This window comes from Borostomias antarcticus, assembly GCF_949987555.1.
Source record: "Borostomias antarcticus genome assembly, chromosome: 8".
Classification (NCBI taxonomy): domain Eukaryota; kingdom Metazoa; phylum Chordata; class Actinopteri; order Stomiiformes; family Stomiidae; genus Borostomias; species Borostomias antarcticus.
The window spans coordinates 10584408-10599974 of NC_140241.1; the positions used below are offsets into that span (position 1 = coordinate 10584408).

A 15567-nucleotide genomic window follows, 5' to 3' on the forward strand; every position below is an offset into this window, starting at 1 on the left:
AGGGGGTTGGGGGGGGGGCTGAGCCTCGGTCAGCTCAATCCCAGATTAACTCACTGATGGAGAGAGGCGCTGGGCACTGGCCAAACGGCAGTTAACCCCACTATGATGATGAACCACGGAAGGATCTCTTCCTAAAGAGGGTAAGATGAGGACGGAGGTCAACAAGACGTAGTAAAATGAATGTAAAAGAGCTGCATTGGAAATGCTAGGTTTTCATGGCGGGGCTTGGCTGTTCAACCCCCTCCTGACAACCTGGCCTATTGTTCCAGCCTGAACCGGTGCTGTGCGTGTGCGTGTGTGTGTGTTTGTGTGTGTGTTTACTGCCCGGTGGTGTATTTATAGTGCAAGATCAAGCGACTCTGGAGGTAAATTCCATTGGGGAATGTTTCCGGAGGTCTTGTGGGACGAAGCTGTTGTGAGAGCGCTCAACAGACTATAGCCACTGTAGTAAGGTGCCCCAAGTGAAGAGAGAGATTCTGTTTATGTCTGGGAGGGACAACCAATAGGCCTAAACCACCAAGACGCTGTGCTTTTGGAGAAATTGAGCGGGCAGGGGAGAGAGGCAGCCAGGAGGACTCCCTTCAACAGGTAGGCCAGTGGCAGAATGGAACAGCGCTAGGCTTGTCTGCAACACAGAGAGGCACTGTGTCAGAGTTGTGATGCCTGGGATGGCAAACATGCGTAGCCTAGTGAACCATGTCACAGTGTTGACTTGAGTTTGTGTGGCACGCTGTGACGGAGAGGAGCAGAGAGCCAGTGTGAAGCGTAAACCAAGAAGAACAGACATAGATAGCTCAGACCTGCCTCTGATGGTCAACCTTGCAGTTGAAAGCATTTTTCCATGGAAGTATTTTTTTTCCATCAGTCTGTTTTAACACTAAACACTAGCTGTGATTGTCAGTAAAGTTTTAGTAAATAAAATAAAAAACTAACTTGGCTCTGTGTGTGACACTGACACTGCTGAGATAGTGTTGGTTATGACATTGTGACAGAGCTACACTGACTGTCTGGACAAAATGTTAAAGGGCAATGCTCGTTTTTGACAACCTGGACCTTATTTACGACATATTATAAGAAGTTTGACTCACCGAGATCACTTTGGTGTAGTTCGGAGGCCGGTAGAAGAAATTTAAAAACCAGCGCGAGCCAGTATATCCATGTAATGACGGCGATCGGGGCACCGAGAATGCAGTTTCTAAAAATCTATTTTCGGCCGCTAAACGGTTGTTTTCATCAATCAGATTGAATGAATCGACAGTTGAGATTCCTCAACGCGAGCCATTGTTGTGGTTTTCAAATACGGGGTCTTTAGCCTCTGTAATATGATCTTTACACGCCTTGCGCACAGGCCAGCGCGCAGACTGGCTATTCTCCGGCTCACATTCTCTGCGCTACGATCGTTGTTGGTGCCGAGAATATTGTCGTCGTCATTCGTCAGCAACAATCCGATCGTAGCGCAGAGAATGTGAGCCGGAGAATAGCCAGTCTGCGCGCTGGCCTGTGCGCATGCGTGCTGGAGCAAGTGGGGAAAGGAGTGTAAAGATCATATTACAGAGGCTAAAGACCCCGTATTTGAAAACCACAACAATGGCTCGCGTTAGGAATCTCAACTGTCGATTCATTCAATCTGATTGATGAAAACAACCGTTTAGCGGCCGAAAATGGATTTTGAGAAACTGCATTCTCGGTGCCCCGATCACCGTCATTACATGGATATACTGGCTCGCGCTGGATTTTAAATTTCTTCTACAGGCCTCCGAACTACACCAAAGTGATCTCGGTGAGTCAAACTTCTTATAATATGTCGTAAATAAGGTCCAGGTTGTCAAAAACTAGCATTGCCCTTTAAATGGACTGCAGTTATATAGTGTTTTTATCCAAAGCGCTTAACAATTGCCTCTCATTCACCCATTCACACACACATTCACACACCAATGACGGCAGCTGCCATGCAAGGCGCTAGCCTGCTCATTGGGAGCAATTTAGGGCTCAGTATCTTGCCCAAGGACACTTTGACATGTGGACAGGAGGAGCCAGGATTCAATCCGCCGACCCTGCGATCATTGGATGACCCGCTCTACCTCCTGAGCCACAGACACCCTATGACATAGATACTGGTCACTATAATGTCATAGTTAACCAGTGGTAATGTGCGTGACGAGATCTTGCAATGCACAATAAAGATAATGTTTCCCAAGTAGGAGTGGGACAAAATATCGATATGCTATTATTGTATCGTGGCCTCTTGCGATACAATTATTGATACACGTCGTGATTTAAGAAAAAAAGAGAAAAAAAACTATTTTAGTGAGCCATACTGTAGTTGAATGTATAGTCCTTCCTTAATAAACCAGGCCAGGTCAAGCCTGGCTTATGTGTGTTGGCTGGTTTGTTTCTGTGCGGGACTGGTAGGACGGTAATGTCTGATAAATAAAGATGGGTCTTGTCACCTGGACACATCAGTTCCAATGCTTCCAATGCTGATCCAGCACAATGAGAGTGGGATAGCCAGTAAGCTCATGGGCCCAAGACACAGCGGGTTATTTGGATATCTACTAGGATCTTGATATTATATTGATATGAAGATATGAAAGTAAAGTATTTGTCCTTAGAAGTAAATTGTAATTAAAATGGTTCTTAGCTAAGTAACCTAAGTGTAGGCAGACTTGAAAGGTCAATTGTAATAATATAATGATGAATAATTGTAAATACTCAACAGAATAGGTAATAGAATCAGAATCAGAATACACTTTATTGTCTCACAATGTGAGAAATTTGTCTTGGGCACACACATGCTGTAGTAGACAGTCAACACACAGTTGTTAGTGAGGAGCCACATAGCACCAATAAATAACAATAAATATGCGATAGAAACAATAAACACAAACACATCATATGCATCTTCTGCTCTATCACTTGGAGTCCCTACTGTCTCAGCCTGCTCGCTATTTATCACTGTTGAGGATTTTTATTGAGACAGGGATAAACGACTTGTGAAACCGGTTTAACCTGCACCGGGGGACTCTAAACCTCCTCCCAGAGGGCAGGAGCTCATACTCCTCATGCAGTACATGAGATGGATCAGCGACTATCTTACAGTCTAGTCTTCGGTTGGCCTGTTCGTAGATAGATTGTAGTGTCGGATAATCTCTAACTCCTATGACCTTCCATGCAGTCTGCATCAATCTAAGCAGCTTGGATTTTAGTTGCACGGAAAGATTCCCGAACCAAGCCGTGATGCCGTATCTCACAAGACTCTCTACAACTGCCCGGTAGAAGACAATCATGTACTTTTGGTCAACACCATGCACTCTGAGGCGTCGCAGAAAATGTAGTCTCTGCTGTAGCCTACTACAGAGACTGTCTACATGGGTACTCCAGCATAGTGAATTGTCAGTAAAGACACCGAGATATTTAAATGAGGAGACCTGTGAGATGGTTTCATCATGGATAACCACAGGCCTTTGGTCACCCACTCCCTTGGGGTCAAACACCAAGGGAGTGGGTGACCACAGGCCTGTGGTTGTACTGAAGTCTTGATTGAAACTTTTCCTAAATGCTTTATCAAACATACATACATGCACATTAAAAGTTAAGTTGTTGCACATAAGTTATGTTAACAGTTATGTTGCACATAAGTTGTTATTTTGCATGTGCTCTCAGGACATGTTGTGGTTGTGACCATCTTTGTAAAGAAGAGAGGCATGTAATGCACATGTATACAGTAGTACAGAGTCAGTTGTCGCGTAGACATACAGTACATTTAATCTGCATAATAACATGATACGGTGGTGAATAAAAACAGTGGTCAGAGCAGATTCCTGGTGCCACAGCACAGGTGGTGTTGTAGTCCTATCCCCAACTGAAAATATTGATCTAGTGATTAGACAACCCATTGCTAAATCACAAACTACTAAGCTATCCCATAGGAATGAGCCTATAACCATACCAGCTGGGCAAGCTGACTTTGCTAGCTACCTAACCTAGCCCTAATGATATTGTCCTGCTCGATTGCTGTGCAACATATCAACTGACCAGTTGTTAAATGTATTTCACAACACTGGCTATTCTACTCACGAGACAGTCCCAGGCAGCTGAAGTTGCTTGCTGTGTGAATAGTTTAGCGTTTAGTGAGGCAAGTGTTGGTGACAAGGACTAGCTAGCTTGTAGTAGCTAACCTTAGCTAAAGCACTTTGAGAGAATGTATCTCCAACTCCTCGGGCCTTGAGTTAGGTAGCTAACACTAGCTAGCGTGTTAGCTAGCACTAGCTAACGTTAGCTAGCTATCATTGGGCTTCATTTCCTGAACTTAGCTTTAGCTTAGCATGCAGCCAGGTTATGGATTACTGTTTACTTCAGATATTACTCTACATTTCAACTAGCCCTTCTCAGTCCCATTGTCGCATTCCGCTCGCTCATGCCAGACAACAGTCCTTTGCTGGTCCATTCACTTTGCCGTCAAAATAAATTGGTGTCGGCCTAGTTAGGAGAGGCGCTCATATTTACAAGTGTCAGATAAACATGAAACTTCACTTACCTAAGCAAACGGGTCTATTTTAACAAATGCCGACACCGATTTATTTTGACGGCAAAGTGAATGGACCAGCAAAGGACTGTTGTCTGGCATGAGCGAGCGGAATGCAACAATGGGACTGAGAAGGGCTACATTTCAACCAGACATTCCAGTGAAACCAGGTAGTCAAAATAACTTAGCTGATATAAAATGGGCACCGCAAACGCAGTCCAGTCCGTACGCTTAATAATGGCGATTTTGTCTTCCTCTGCTACTGTTTCAAGAATGCGCGCGCATACTTGTGCTGACTAGGCTGTAAAAGGGTCTATAATTAACAAATATGACCCACGCTCGTTACATAACTTCTATAACATCCAGTGACAAAATGGTACCTTGGTATGTCCACACCAAGGATTGAACTCACAACCTTCACAGTGATAGGCAGCGCACTATCCACTCGGCCACCGCTGACCTGGGAAATCTGTGGAGTCCTTTCTTTTGATGTTCTGGGACCACTGCCTCTTGTGGTAGCAACATAGAACTGCAGGTCAACAACGACAACAGGGACGGAGGAAGGGAGCGACAAAAAGGATTCCCTCTTGGTGTGTCGGCTTACAGCCAACACACAAAAACATAATTCCTGCTTTTTGCCTTTTTATAGTGGTATTTTTACTTCAGTTAACACAAGTATTGTTATGTATCATTGATGAATTATCTTACAATGATGAAATATCTCACAATTATCGATTATTGCAGAATCACCGTATTGTGATACCATGGGGGGGGGGGGATATATGGGGAGGGGGCAAAACATCGTGAAGTCATCGTAGAATGAGTTACCCTGTGATTCTGTCCCCTATTCCCAAGTCAATGTGTTAAATAAATGCTCAGTAAAGAAAGATGACAGTTGGGGCCATATACATCTTAGTGTGGAGAATGGGAAATGGGCTGCTCTAATTTCCCTGTGTACACAAAGCCCATTGCCCTTTCAGCAAAGTCTGATTATTGGCCTTTGCGTGTAGAAGTTAAGCTTAACCTCTCTTCCTCTGTGGTGTCTGTGTAGAAGCTAACACTAACCTCTTCTTCTGTGGTGTGTCCGTGCAGAAACTAATGCTAACCTCTCTTCCTCTGTAGCGCTAACCTCTCTCCCTCTGTGTTGTGTCTGTGTGTAGAAGCTAACGCTAACCTCTTCATTTGTGTTGGGTCTGTGTGTAGAAGCTAACGCTAACCTCTCTTCTTCTGTGGTTTCCTCAGGTCCCTGGATGCCCCGCGGCGCCCCGTCCTCGGCCGCCCGGCGGCGCCCCCCGATGGCCGGCAGCTGACCCCACCGCCCAGGATGACGGTGCGAGATCGCGTACGGGAGAAGATCTCGTCGGCGTTCTACCGCCACGGGCTGCTGTGCGCCTCGTACCCTGTTCCCATCATCCTCTTCACCTCCGCCAGCATCCTCACCTGCTGGTGGGTACTGTTACCGGGGGGATGGGGGTATGTACCGGACACCAGGGGCCTCATTTATCATTGTGCATACACCCTTTCTCATTTACACCTGATTTTTATACTTGCTTTTCTCCGCAAATAATGTGATGTATCATGCCAAAACTCAATGGGAAATATTGTGAGATATATACACAATATTTCCCATTGAATTTTGTCACGATACATCACATTATTTGCGGAGAAAAGCAAGTACAAAAATCAGGTGTAAATGAAATAGGGTGTATCCACAATGATAAATGAGGCCCGAGGGGTAGGGAGGGGGAGGCACTTTCTATAGGCCCCCCCCTCCGCTGTAAGGTCGCAGGTCAAGGCCCTTCACCCAGCGCCCAAAAACAGTTTTGGCCACCTTTGTGTGCAGGCGTATTGACCTTGCGTGTGGGAATGTGTTTAGCGTTTTAGTTGCCAGGTTGGTTACAGTGTGTCTGTCTGCACCTCCACACCCACTCACACACCCACCCACTGTAATAGCTACCACCTCTCACTGGGGGAAAATCGGCACGTTACACCTCCTGCATTGAGCCTCTCCAGTGTGGTGTCATGGGGACAAATGCTACCCCGTGCTATGCCAGTCGGCGGCGGGGCAGACAGAGCGTCTGGTTGGCACGCGGGGTGGAATTAAAGGGGCTGAAAGGAGAGGTTAAAGGGGAGGGCTGTGAGAAAGTGGCCCCTGGAGAATAGGACTGTGTTCCTGGGCCAGCCTCCATCTGCCTGACAGGGGGGGGGCCCCGCCGGGACAGAAGAGGCCTTTGTGAAGGTACAGTGACCTTCGAGAGAGAGAGGGAACGAGGGAGGGAGGGAGGGAGGGAGGGACCTCGCTGACCGACTACGTTGTATGGTAACGGGACACCAAACACTCTGAAACCGTTTTGTATGTGTTCAGAGCTCACCTGAAAATCAATTTTCCAATAACTCGTTTGAGCTTTGCGATTAGTTATTCAAGTTATTTGCTCTGCTCAATAAAGTCAATCAATCAAGTCCCCTATCAACAGGGCTTGGCTTGAATGCCTCAACAATAACGTTGTTTTCTCAAAATGATTATGAACTCCACAAATGCAGTAAGTGAGTATGATGATCACCAGAAATACGGTAAGCCAGGCCAAATATCAGCAGTACAGTACATCGATAGGTCACTCAGGAAGGAATCCGCAGTTGTGGAAATGAATGAGTAAAATGGGATCAGGAACTACGCCCATATTTCCTCAGGTGTCATTACACTCGAGCGCTGAGCAGAAAGGATGAGGCTTTCCCACACTTGGCCGTACCCACTGAAGTGTTTCACACAGAACATAATTTCAGATTCAACACAGGGAAAGAATGTGGTCATTCTGGTATCCTAGAGTACTCAGAGCTGCCTAGAGCAGGAGCCGGAGGCTTCTCTGAATTGAATTGAATTGAATTGAGACTATCCGGATTCGGATCCTAAGCCACAGTAGGTGTACTCTTACTGGAATACTCGAGCTGTTCTTCATATCCGCCTGCTGTATCCCCTCTCGCCCCACCAGCTACCCCCTGCTGAGGCTGCCCTTACCGGGGACCGGGCCGGTGGAGTTCACCACCGGGGTCCGAGATTACACCGTCCCCTCCCGCGAGGCCCAGGGGGACCTGGGAGAGCGTCCGGACTGGGTAAGATGCGCCAGACCAGACCGTCATCAGAACGGAAGTTCACCCGATCAGGGGGGTTTGCGGTGGCTACGAGACGTCAGCAGCGAAGGTGGTCCTTCGCCCTTCCACATGAAGGACTGAAATAACCCTCCTCCTGTATCTGCTTCCCTCCTCTCTCATCCCTCCTTCCGTTCTGGACGCCCACCTCTCATCCCCCTTCCCCTGGTCTGTGTGTGTCTGTGTGTGTCTGTGTGTGTCTGTGCATGTGCATGCGTGCGTGCGCGCGTGCGTGCGTGTGTGTGCCCATGTGTGTGCCCGTGCGTGTGTGTCCAGTACCGGGGTCCCCCGGTGGCCTACATCCAGCAGGTGCTGGTGAAGGCGGCTGTGTCTCCCTGGGACAGCAGCCTGGTGCCGGTGGATGCCTTCCGCTCTCCGCTGGCCCGGGTCTTCAGCCTCCTGGAGGAGATACGCAACCACATCCACTCTGACAGGTACACACATCACAACCACATCCACTCTGACAGGTACACGCATCACAACCACATCCACTCTGACAGGTACACACATCACAACCACATCCACTCTGACAGGTACACACATCGCAACCACATCCACTCCGACAGGTACACACATCGCAACCACATCCACTCTGACAGGTACACGCATCACAACCACATCCACTCTGACAGGTACACACATTACAACCACATCCACTCTGACAGGTACACACATCACAACTACAACTCTTTTATTGACATTGTACTTTACATACGTAGGTTTTTTTTTTCCGACGCCATGGTTACAGCAATACAACAATGGACAAGTGCAAGGGCGGGACAGGGCAGTGCAAGACAGGACAGTGCAAGACAGGACAGGACAGTGCAAGACAGGACTCAAAGTGCAGTGATACAAACATAGGGCAAAAATTAGCGGTGCAATTGGACTACACAAGAGTCAGTGCAGTAGTCAGTTTAGTGCAAAAATCTCAGGGGGCGGGAGAGAGTCTCTTCTCTACGCACACATACACAGACACACACACTTACACTTGAATTGATGGTGCATTTTTTTGGAATACTGAATTAAGTTAGTTCAGAAAAGATAAAATAATTCTCTCTGTGTCCCCCTCACTCTCTCCCTTTCTCTCCCTTCCCTCTCTCCCTCTCTCCTCTTCTCTCTCTTTCTCTCTCCCTTCTCTCTCTTCCTTCCTCTCTCTTTTTTTCTTTCTCTCTCTCTCCCCATCTCCCTCCCTTTCTCTCTCCCTTTCTCTCTCTCCCTTTCTCTCTCTCTCTCTCCCCTTCTCTCTCCCTTTCTCTCTCTCTCCCTTTCTCTCACTCCTTGTCTCTCTCACTCTCTCTCTTTCTTTTCTGCAGTTCTGGCGTCCGCAGCCTGGAGGCGCTGTGTCTGCAGGTGACGGACCTGTTGCCGGGGTTACGACGCATGCGGACAGTCCTTCCGGAGCACGGCTGCCTGCTGGTCTCCCCCGGCAACTACTGGCAAAACCAACGGGAGCTGTTTGACTCGGACCCGGACCTGCTGAGAACCGTCCACCAGCACGAACCCAATGGCCTGCATACCTCCGCCACGCTGAGAGGTAGGGAGGGAGGGAGAGAGATGGAGGGATGGAGAGAGAGAGAGAGGAAGGGAGGAGGAGTAGAAAGATCGTCTTGGGGGGAGGATATTGAGAACCAGGAACCCAAAGAGAGCGGGGGAGTTCTGATTAGGAACAAGAGATTACTGCCAGTGACATTGACAGGCTCCCAAAGCACTTGTCATCACCTACTAAAGACAGCTTGGCATTTCTCCTTCCTAATGTGATTTACGCAAGGTAAGCTGATCTTAGATTTGTAGTCAGGGACAAGTTCCTAAAAACCTGTTAAAAAGGTGAAACACTAATGCTGGTCATTGTATGTTGAGTGAATTGACATTCATTCCCAGATCATACCAGATCTATGTACCAGATCACACCAGATCTATGTATTAGATCACACCAGATTTATGTACCAGTTCACACCAGATCTATCTACCATATCACACCAGATCCATGTACCGGATCACACCAGAACACACTAGATCCATGTACCAGGTCACACCAGACCAATGCACCAGATCCAGGTACCAAATCACATCAGATCACACCAGATCCATGTACCAGATCACACCAGATACTAGATCCATGTACCAGATCACACCAGATCCATGTATTGTACCAGATTGCACCAGATCACACCAGATGATCTGTTATGCTGTTTCCCTTCTTCAGATCAATGCTCCTTCCACTCAGCCATAGAAGAGGCTAGCACAGCTGCTATTCTATTGGTTAATCCTCGTTGGATGATGTATTGTAATTGGCTGATAATGGGGTGGTGCTGGTGATTTTTCAGCTGATTCTGCGTGTGTGCGTGCGTGTGTGCGTGTGTGTTTCAGACCTGCTTTTTGGCGTCCCGGGGAAACACACAGGGGTCAGTCTGTACAGCAGGAAGAGGGTGGTCACTTACACCATCACCATGGTGCTAGGCAGCTACGATGCCAGGTAGGCTACCACACCAGCTACACACACTCCTACTGCCCCAACAGTTAGCTAACACAATAGCTACACACACTCCTACCGCCCAATGGCTAGCTAGCTACTACACCAACTACACACACTCCTACTGCCCCAACAGTTAGCTAACACACCAGCTACACACACTCCTATTGCCCCAACAGTTAGCTACCATACCAGCTACCAACAGTTAGCTAACACACCAACTACCAACAGTTAGCTAACACACCAACTACCAACAGTTAGCTAACACACAAACTACCAACAGTTAGCTAACACACCAACTACCAACAGTTAGCTAACACACCAGCTACACACACTCCTACCGCCCCAATGGCTGCAGGTTCCTGAGCAGTCTGCGTGGCCGGCTGAAGCAGCGGCACCCCTCTGTGAACTGCAGCCTGAGGGAGGACCACATGGTGCACGTCCACTTCAAGGAGGAGATCGGCGTCGCTGAGCTCGTCCCACTGGTCACCACTTACATCATACTGTTCGCCTACATCTACTTCTCCACACGTAAGAGACAGAGAGTGTGTGTGTGTGTGTGTGTGTGTGTGTGTGTGTGTGTGTGTGTGTGTGTGTGTGTGTGTCTGTGTGTGTCTGTCTCTGTCTCTGTCTCTCTCTGGTCTATAATGACTTTCCTTCCTCCCCCAGGGAAGATCGACATGGTGAAGTCCAAATGGGGCCTAGCGCTGGCTGCTGTGGTAACGGTCCTCAGCTCTCTTCTCATGTCAGTGGGGCTGTGCACGCTGTTCGGCCTGACGCCCACACTCAACGGAGGGTAAGAACACACACACACACACACAGCTTCAGCCCTGCCGCCCCCCTCCACATTGATATTTACAGGTTGATGTGTGCGTTCTGTGAGTAACAGATTACCTTGTTGCCGCAGTGACAAAGGTGGGCACAGAAAAGGGGAGGGGATAAATATTGATATTTTGTGTCTGACCAATCAGATTGTGGCGTGACAACCGCACCATCCAACTATTGACCTAGATGCACACGCACAGCCACATGCTCGCAGACACACATATACGCACATACACACACACACACTTTCACACACACACACACACACTAATGTGCACGTGGACAAGTTGTGCGCTCTTGCCAGCACACTCACATCACACATGCACCTTCAAGTCAAGTACCGTCAATAGACATGCGCACACGCGCGCACACACACACACACACACACACACGCACACACAAAGCCAGACCTGTCATGCCAGCACCACTGATAAGCTCTACTGAGACAGTGTTATGTTTACCTGCCGCGCTAAGGAGTATGTTAGATAACATTCAGCGTTAACAACTTTAGCCCAGACTTTCGCCTGTGTTAGTTTGACTTAGTTTAGTTCCACAGTCACTCTGTACCCTACCAATCCTCACGATACTGCACCTTACTTATTCATTAATACTGCACCCTACCAATTCATTAATACTGCACCCTACCAATTCATTAATACTGCACCCTGCCAACCCCTTAATACTGCACCCTACCAATTCATTAATACTGTACCTACCAACCCATTAATACTGTACCCTACCAACCCATTAATACTGTACCCTACCAATTCATTAATACTGCACCCTGCCAACCCCTTAATACTGCACCCTACCAATTCATTAATACTGTACCTACCAACCCATTAATACTGTACCATACCAACCCATTAATACTGTACCCTACCAACCCATTAATACTGCACCCTACCAATTCATTAATACTGCACCCTACCAACTCATTAATACTGTACCCTACCAACCCATTAATACTGTTACCCTACCAACCTATTAATACTGCACCCTACCAATTTATTAATACTGTACCTTACCAACCCATTAATACTGTACCATACCAACCAATTAATACTGTACCCTACCAACCCATGAATACTGTACCCTACCAATTACTGCACCCTACCAATTCATTAATACTGCACCCTGCCAACCCCTTAACACTGCAACCTACCAACCCATTAACACTGCACCCTACCAACCCATTAATACTGTACCTACCAACCCATTAATACTGTACCATACCAACCCATTAATACTGTACCCTACCAACCCATTAATACTGTACTCTACCAACCCATTAATACTGTACCCTACCAACCCATTACACCAAGTATTTATCCACAGAGAAGACCTTCTCTCCATCTGTACTGACAACAGAATTGATAGTTTGTTGTTTGGCTGTTTGTTGTTTGGCTGTCAAGTAAAAGTGTACCTATTCCTTGTATGGAGTCAATCAAATTCTTCCTTGAGGAGTACAGAGCGACAATCCTCTCAGCCTCCCTGCTGATTTGGAGTTCAAAACCTTTATTCGTTCCTCTGTTACCTGATAGGAAGGATGTAATGCGGCCTGACTCTGTCTGTCGTTAGGTTAGGGTTAGGATAGGAGGGGTGTAACTCTAGGTTACGGTTAGTATAGGAGGGTGTAACTCTGTCTGTCGTTAAGTTAGGGTTAGTATAGGAGGGGTGTAACTCTAGGTTAGGGTTAGTATAGGAGGGGTGTAACTCTAGGTTAGGGTTAGTATAGGAGGGGTGTAACTCTAGGTTAGGGTTAGTATAGGAGGGGTGTTACTCTAGGTTAGGGTTAGTATAGGAGGGGTGTAACTCTAGGTTAGGGTTAGTATAGGAGGGGTTAGGGTTAGTATAGGAGGGGTGTAACTCTAGGTAAGGGTTAGTATAGTAGGAGTGTAACTCTAGGTTAGGGTTAGTATAGGAGGGGTGTAACTCTAGGTTAGGGTTAGTATAGGAGGGGTGTAACTCTAGGTTAGGGTTAGTATAGGAGGGGTGTTACTCTAGGTTAGGGTTAGTATAGGAGGGGTGTAACTCTAGGTTAGGGTTAGTATAGGAGGGGTTAGGGTTAGTATAGGAGGGGTGTAACTCTAGGTTAGGGTTAGTATAGGAGGGGTGTAACTCTAGGTTAGGGTTAGTATAGGAGGGGTGTTACTCTAGGTTAGGGTTAGTATAGGAGGGGTGTAACTCTAGGTTAGGGTTAGTATAGGAGGGGTTAGGGTTAGTATAGGAGGGGTGTAACTCTAGGTTAGGGTTAGTATAGGAGGGATGTAACTCTAGGTAAGGGTTAGTATAGTAGGAGTGTAACTCTAGGTTACGGTTAGTATAAGAGGGGTGTAACTCTGTCTGTCGTTAGGTTAGGGTTAGGATAGGAGGGGTGTAACTATCTGTCATTAGGTTAGGGTTAGGAGGGGTGTAACTCTAGGTTAGGGTTAGTATAGGAGGGGTGTAACTCTAGGTTAGGGTTAGTATAAGAGGGGTGTAACTCTAGGTTAGGATTAGTATAGGTGGAGTGTAACTCTTTCTGTCGTTAGGTTAGGGTTAGGATAGGAGGGTTGTAACTATCTGTCATTAGGTTAGGGTTAGGAGGGGTGTAACTCTCTGTCTTTAGGTTAGGGTTAGTACAAGTGTTTCCCCTATCATTGATTTGGCCACCCCAAATCAATGATTTGGCCACCCCCCCCCCCCCCAATGGGACCCCCGGCCACTCCTGAAAGACCCAAAAAGCCAAAAAATAGCTGACTTCTAGATCGCTAAAAATCGTTTGCAATTTCTTTTTAGCTGTTCAGCATTCACACACATTTTCTGCAGGAAATTATTTTTTTTCTAGTAATACGTTTTTATTTTTGTAAATAAATATTGTTAATATTTATTTACCTAAGTTATGTGCACTCATTTTATTTCAGCTCAGTGTAGAGAAATGCACCGGTAAACGCCTACAGTAACTGTGCACATCTATGACGACACTGTTGACACCATGTATCTGTGACGCTTCCAGCCCGCGACAACAGTAATAGTTTCGGAGGGCTTACCACCCCCCCCTGAAAACAATCCTAGGGGAAACTCTCTGTGGTTAGGTTAGGGTTAGTAGTACTAGGAGGAGATGTAACTGTGTGTGTGTTGTGGGTTCTCTGTCAGGGAGATCTTCCCCTACCTGGTGGTGGTGATTGGTCTGGAGAACGTGCTGGTCCTCACCAAGTCTGTGGTGTCCACCCCCGTAGACCTGGAGGTCAAACTGCGCATCGCTCAGGGTAAGCTACTGTGTGTGTGTGTGTGTGTGTGTGTGTGTGTGTGTGTGTGTGTGTGTGTGTGTGTGTGTGTGTGTGTGTGTGTGTGTGTGTGTGTGTGTGTGTGTGTGTGTGTGTGTGTGTGTGTGTGTGTGTGTGTGTGTGTGTGTGTGTGTGTGTGGAGGTTGAGAGTTGTGTGTGAGGAATCAGGCTGCTGACAGATGTTGTTGTCGTCCTGTCAGGCCTCAGTAATGAGAGCTGGTCCATCATGAAGAACATGGCCACTGAGCTGTGTATCATTCTCATCGGATACTTCACCTTAGTACCGGCCATCCAGGTGACACACACACACACACACACACACACACACACACACACACACCTACCTCACACATACACACACCTCACACCTACACAGACATACAGTACACATACACACCTCACACATGTACACTTGTATAGTCCTATGTACTGTAGGATTTGTGTCAACTGACTTATTGTGTGTGTGTGTGTGTGTGTGTGTGTGTGTGTGTGTGTGTGTGTGTGTGTGTGTGTGTGTGTGTGTGTGTAGGAGTTCTGTCTGTTTGCCGTGGTAGGACTGGTGTCTGACTTCTTCCTTCAGATGTTCTTCTTCACCACAGTGCTGTCCATAGACATCCGCCGCATGGAGGTGAGCACACACACACACACACACACACACACTATTCTGAGTGTAACACGTTCTTCATGAAGAACTGAACTTAACTCTTACACCACATTAACACTCTCCTATCTGGTCTACCAAAGAAAGCTATTAGTCAACTTCAGATGATACAAAATTCTGCAGCACAAGTCCTCACTAAGACCAGAAGGAGGGCTCACATCATACCAGTCTTACAATCCCTACACTGGTTATCGGTCAGTTTTAGAATAGATTTTAAAATTATTGTATTAGTTTATGAAGCACTCCATAGTCATACACCTGAATGCATATCAGACATGTTTTTATGTTATACACCAAGTTAGGTCCCTGAGATCCTCTGGCAGTGAACCTTTAACGGTTCCTGGAGCCAGGACCAAGAGACACGGGGAGTCAGCCTTCAGTTTTTACACCTCCAGCCTCTGGAATACCCTGCCAGAAAACCTAAGAATGTCTGAAACTGTGGGAACTTTTCTTTTTCTTTTCAAAATCTTTTTATTGAGTTTCAACATTGCAAGTCAGCAATAATAACAGGAAAACACAAAATTTTTTTTTTTTTTTTGACACATACTCACTTTACTTTAAAAAAAGAAGTACTTTCTATTCTCATTTACCATATATGATCTGTCGTGTTTTATTCTCTTTTTTTGGGGGGGGAGGGGGGGGCATGGAGCTGTTCCTTTCATTGCCCTGTAGG

General features: G+C 46.8%; 1 protein-coding gene across 1 annotated transcript in view; it reads left to right on the forward strand.

Annotated features, from left to right (window-relative positions):
* The window catches only part of scap (SREBF chaperone), a 39621-nt gene that overhangs the window by 2887 nt on the left and 21167 nt on the right, over positions 1-15567 (forward strand). Inside the window, 10 exon segments of the mRNA XM_084442330.1 lie at positions 5768-5971; positions 7513-7633; positions 7946-8103; positions 8983-9203; positions 10037-10142; positions 10498-10670; positions 10809-10935; positions 14103-14215; positions 14434-14528; positions 14763-14861. Of these exon segments, the coding sequence (XP_084298456.1) occupies positions 5850-5971; positions 7513-7633; positions 7946-8103; positions 8983-9203; positions 10037-10142; positions 10498-10670; positions 10809-10935; positions 14103-14215; positions 14434-14528; positions 14763-14861 (1335 nt within the window). The 5' untranslated portion in view covers positions 5768-5849.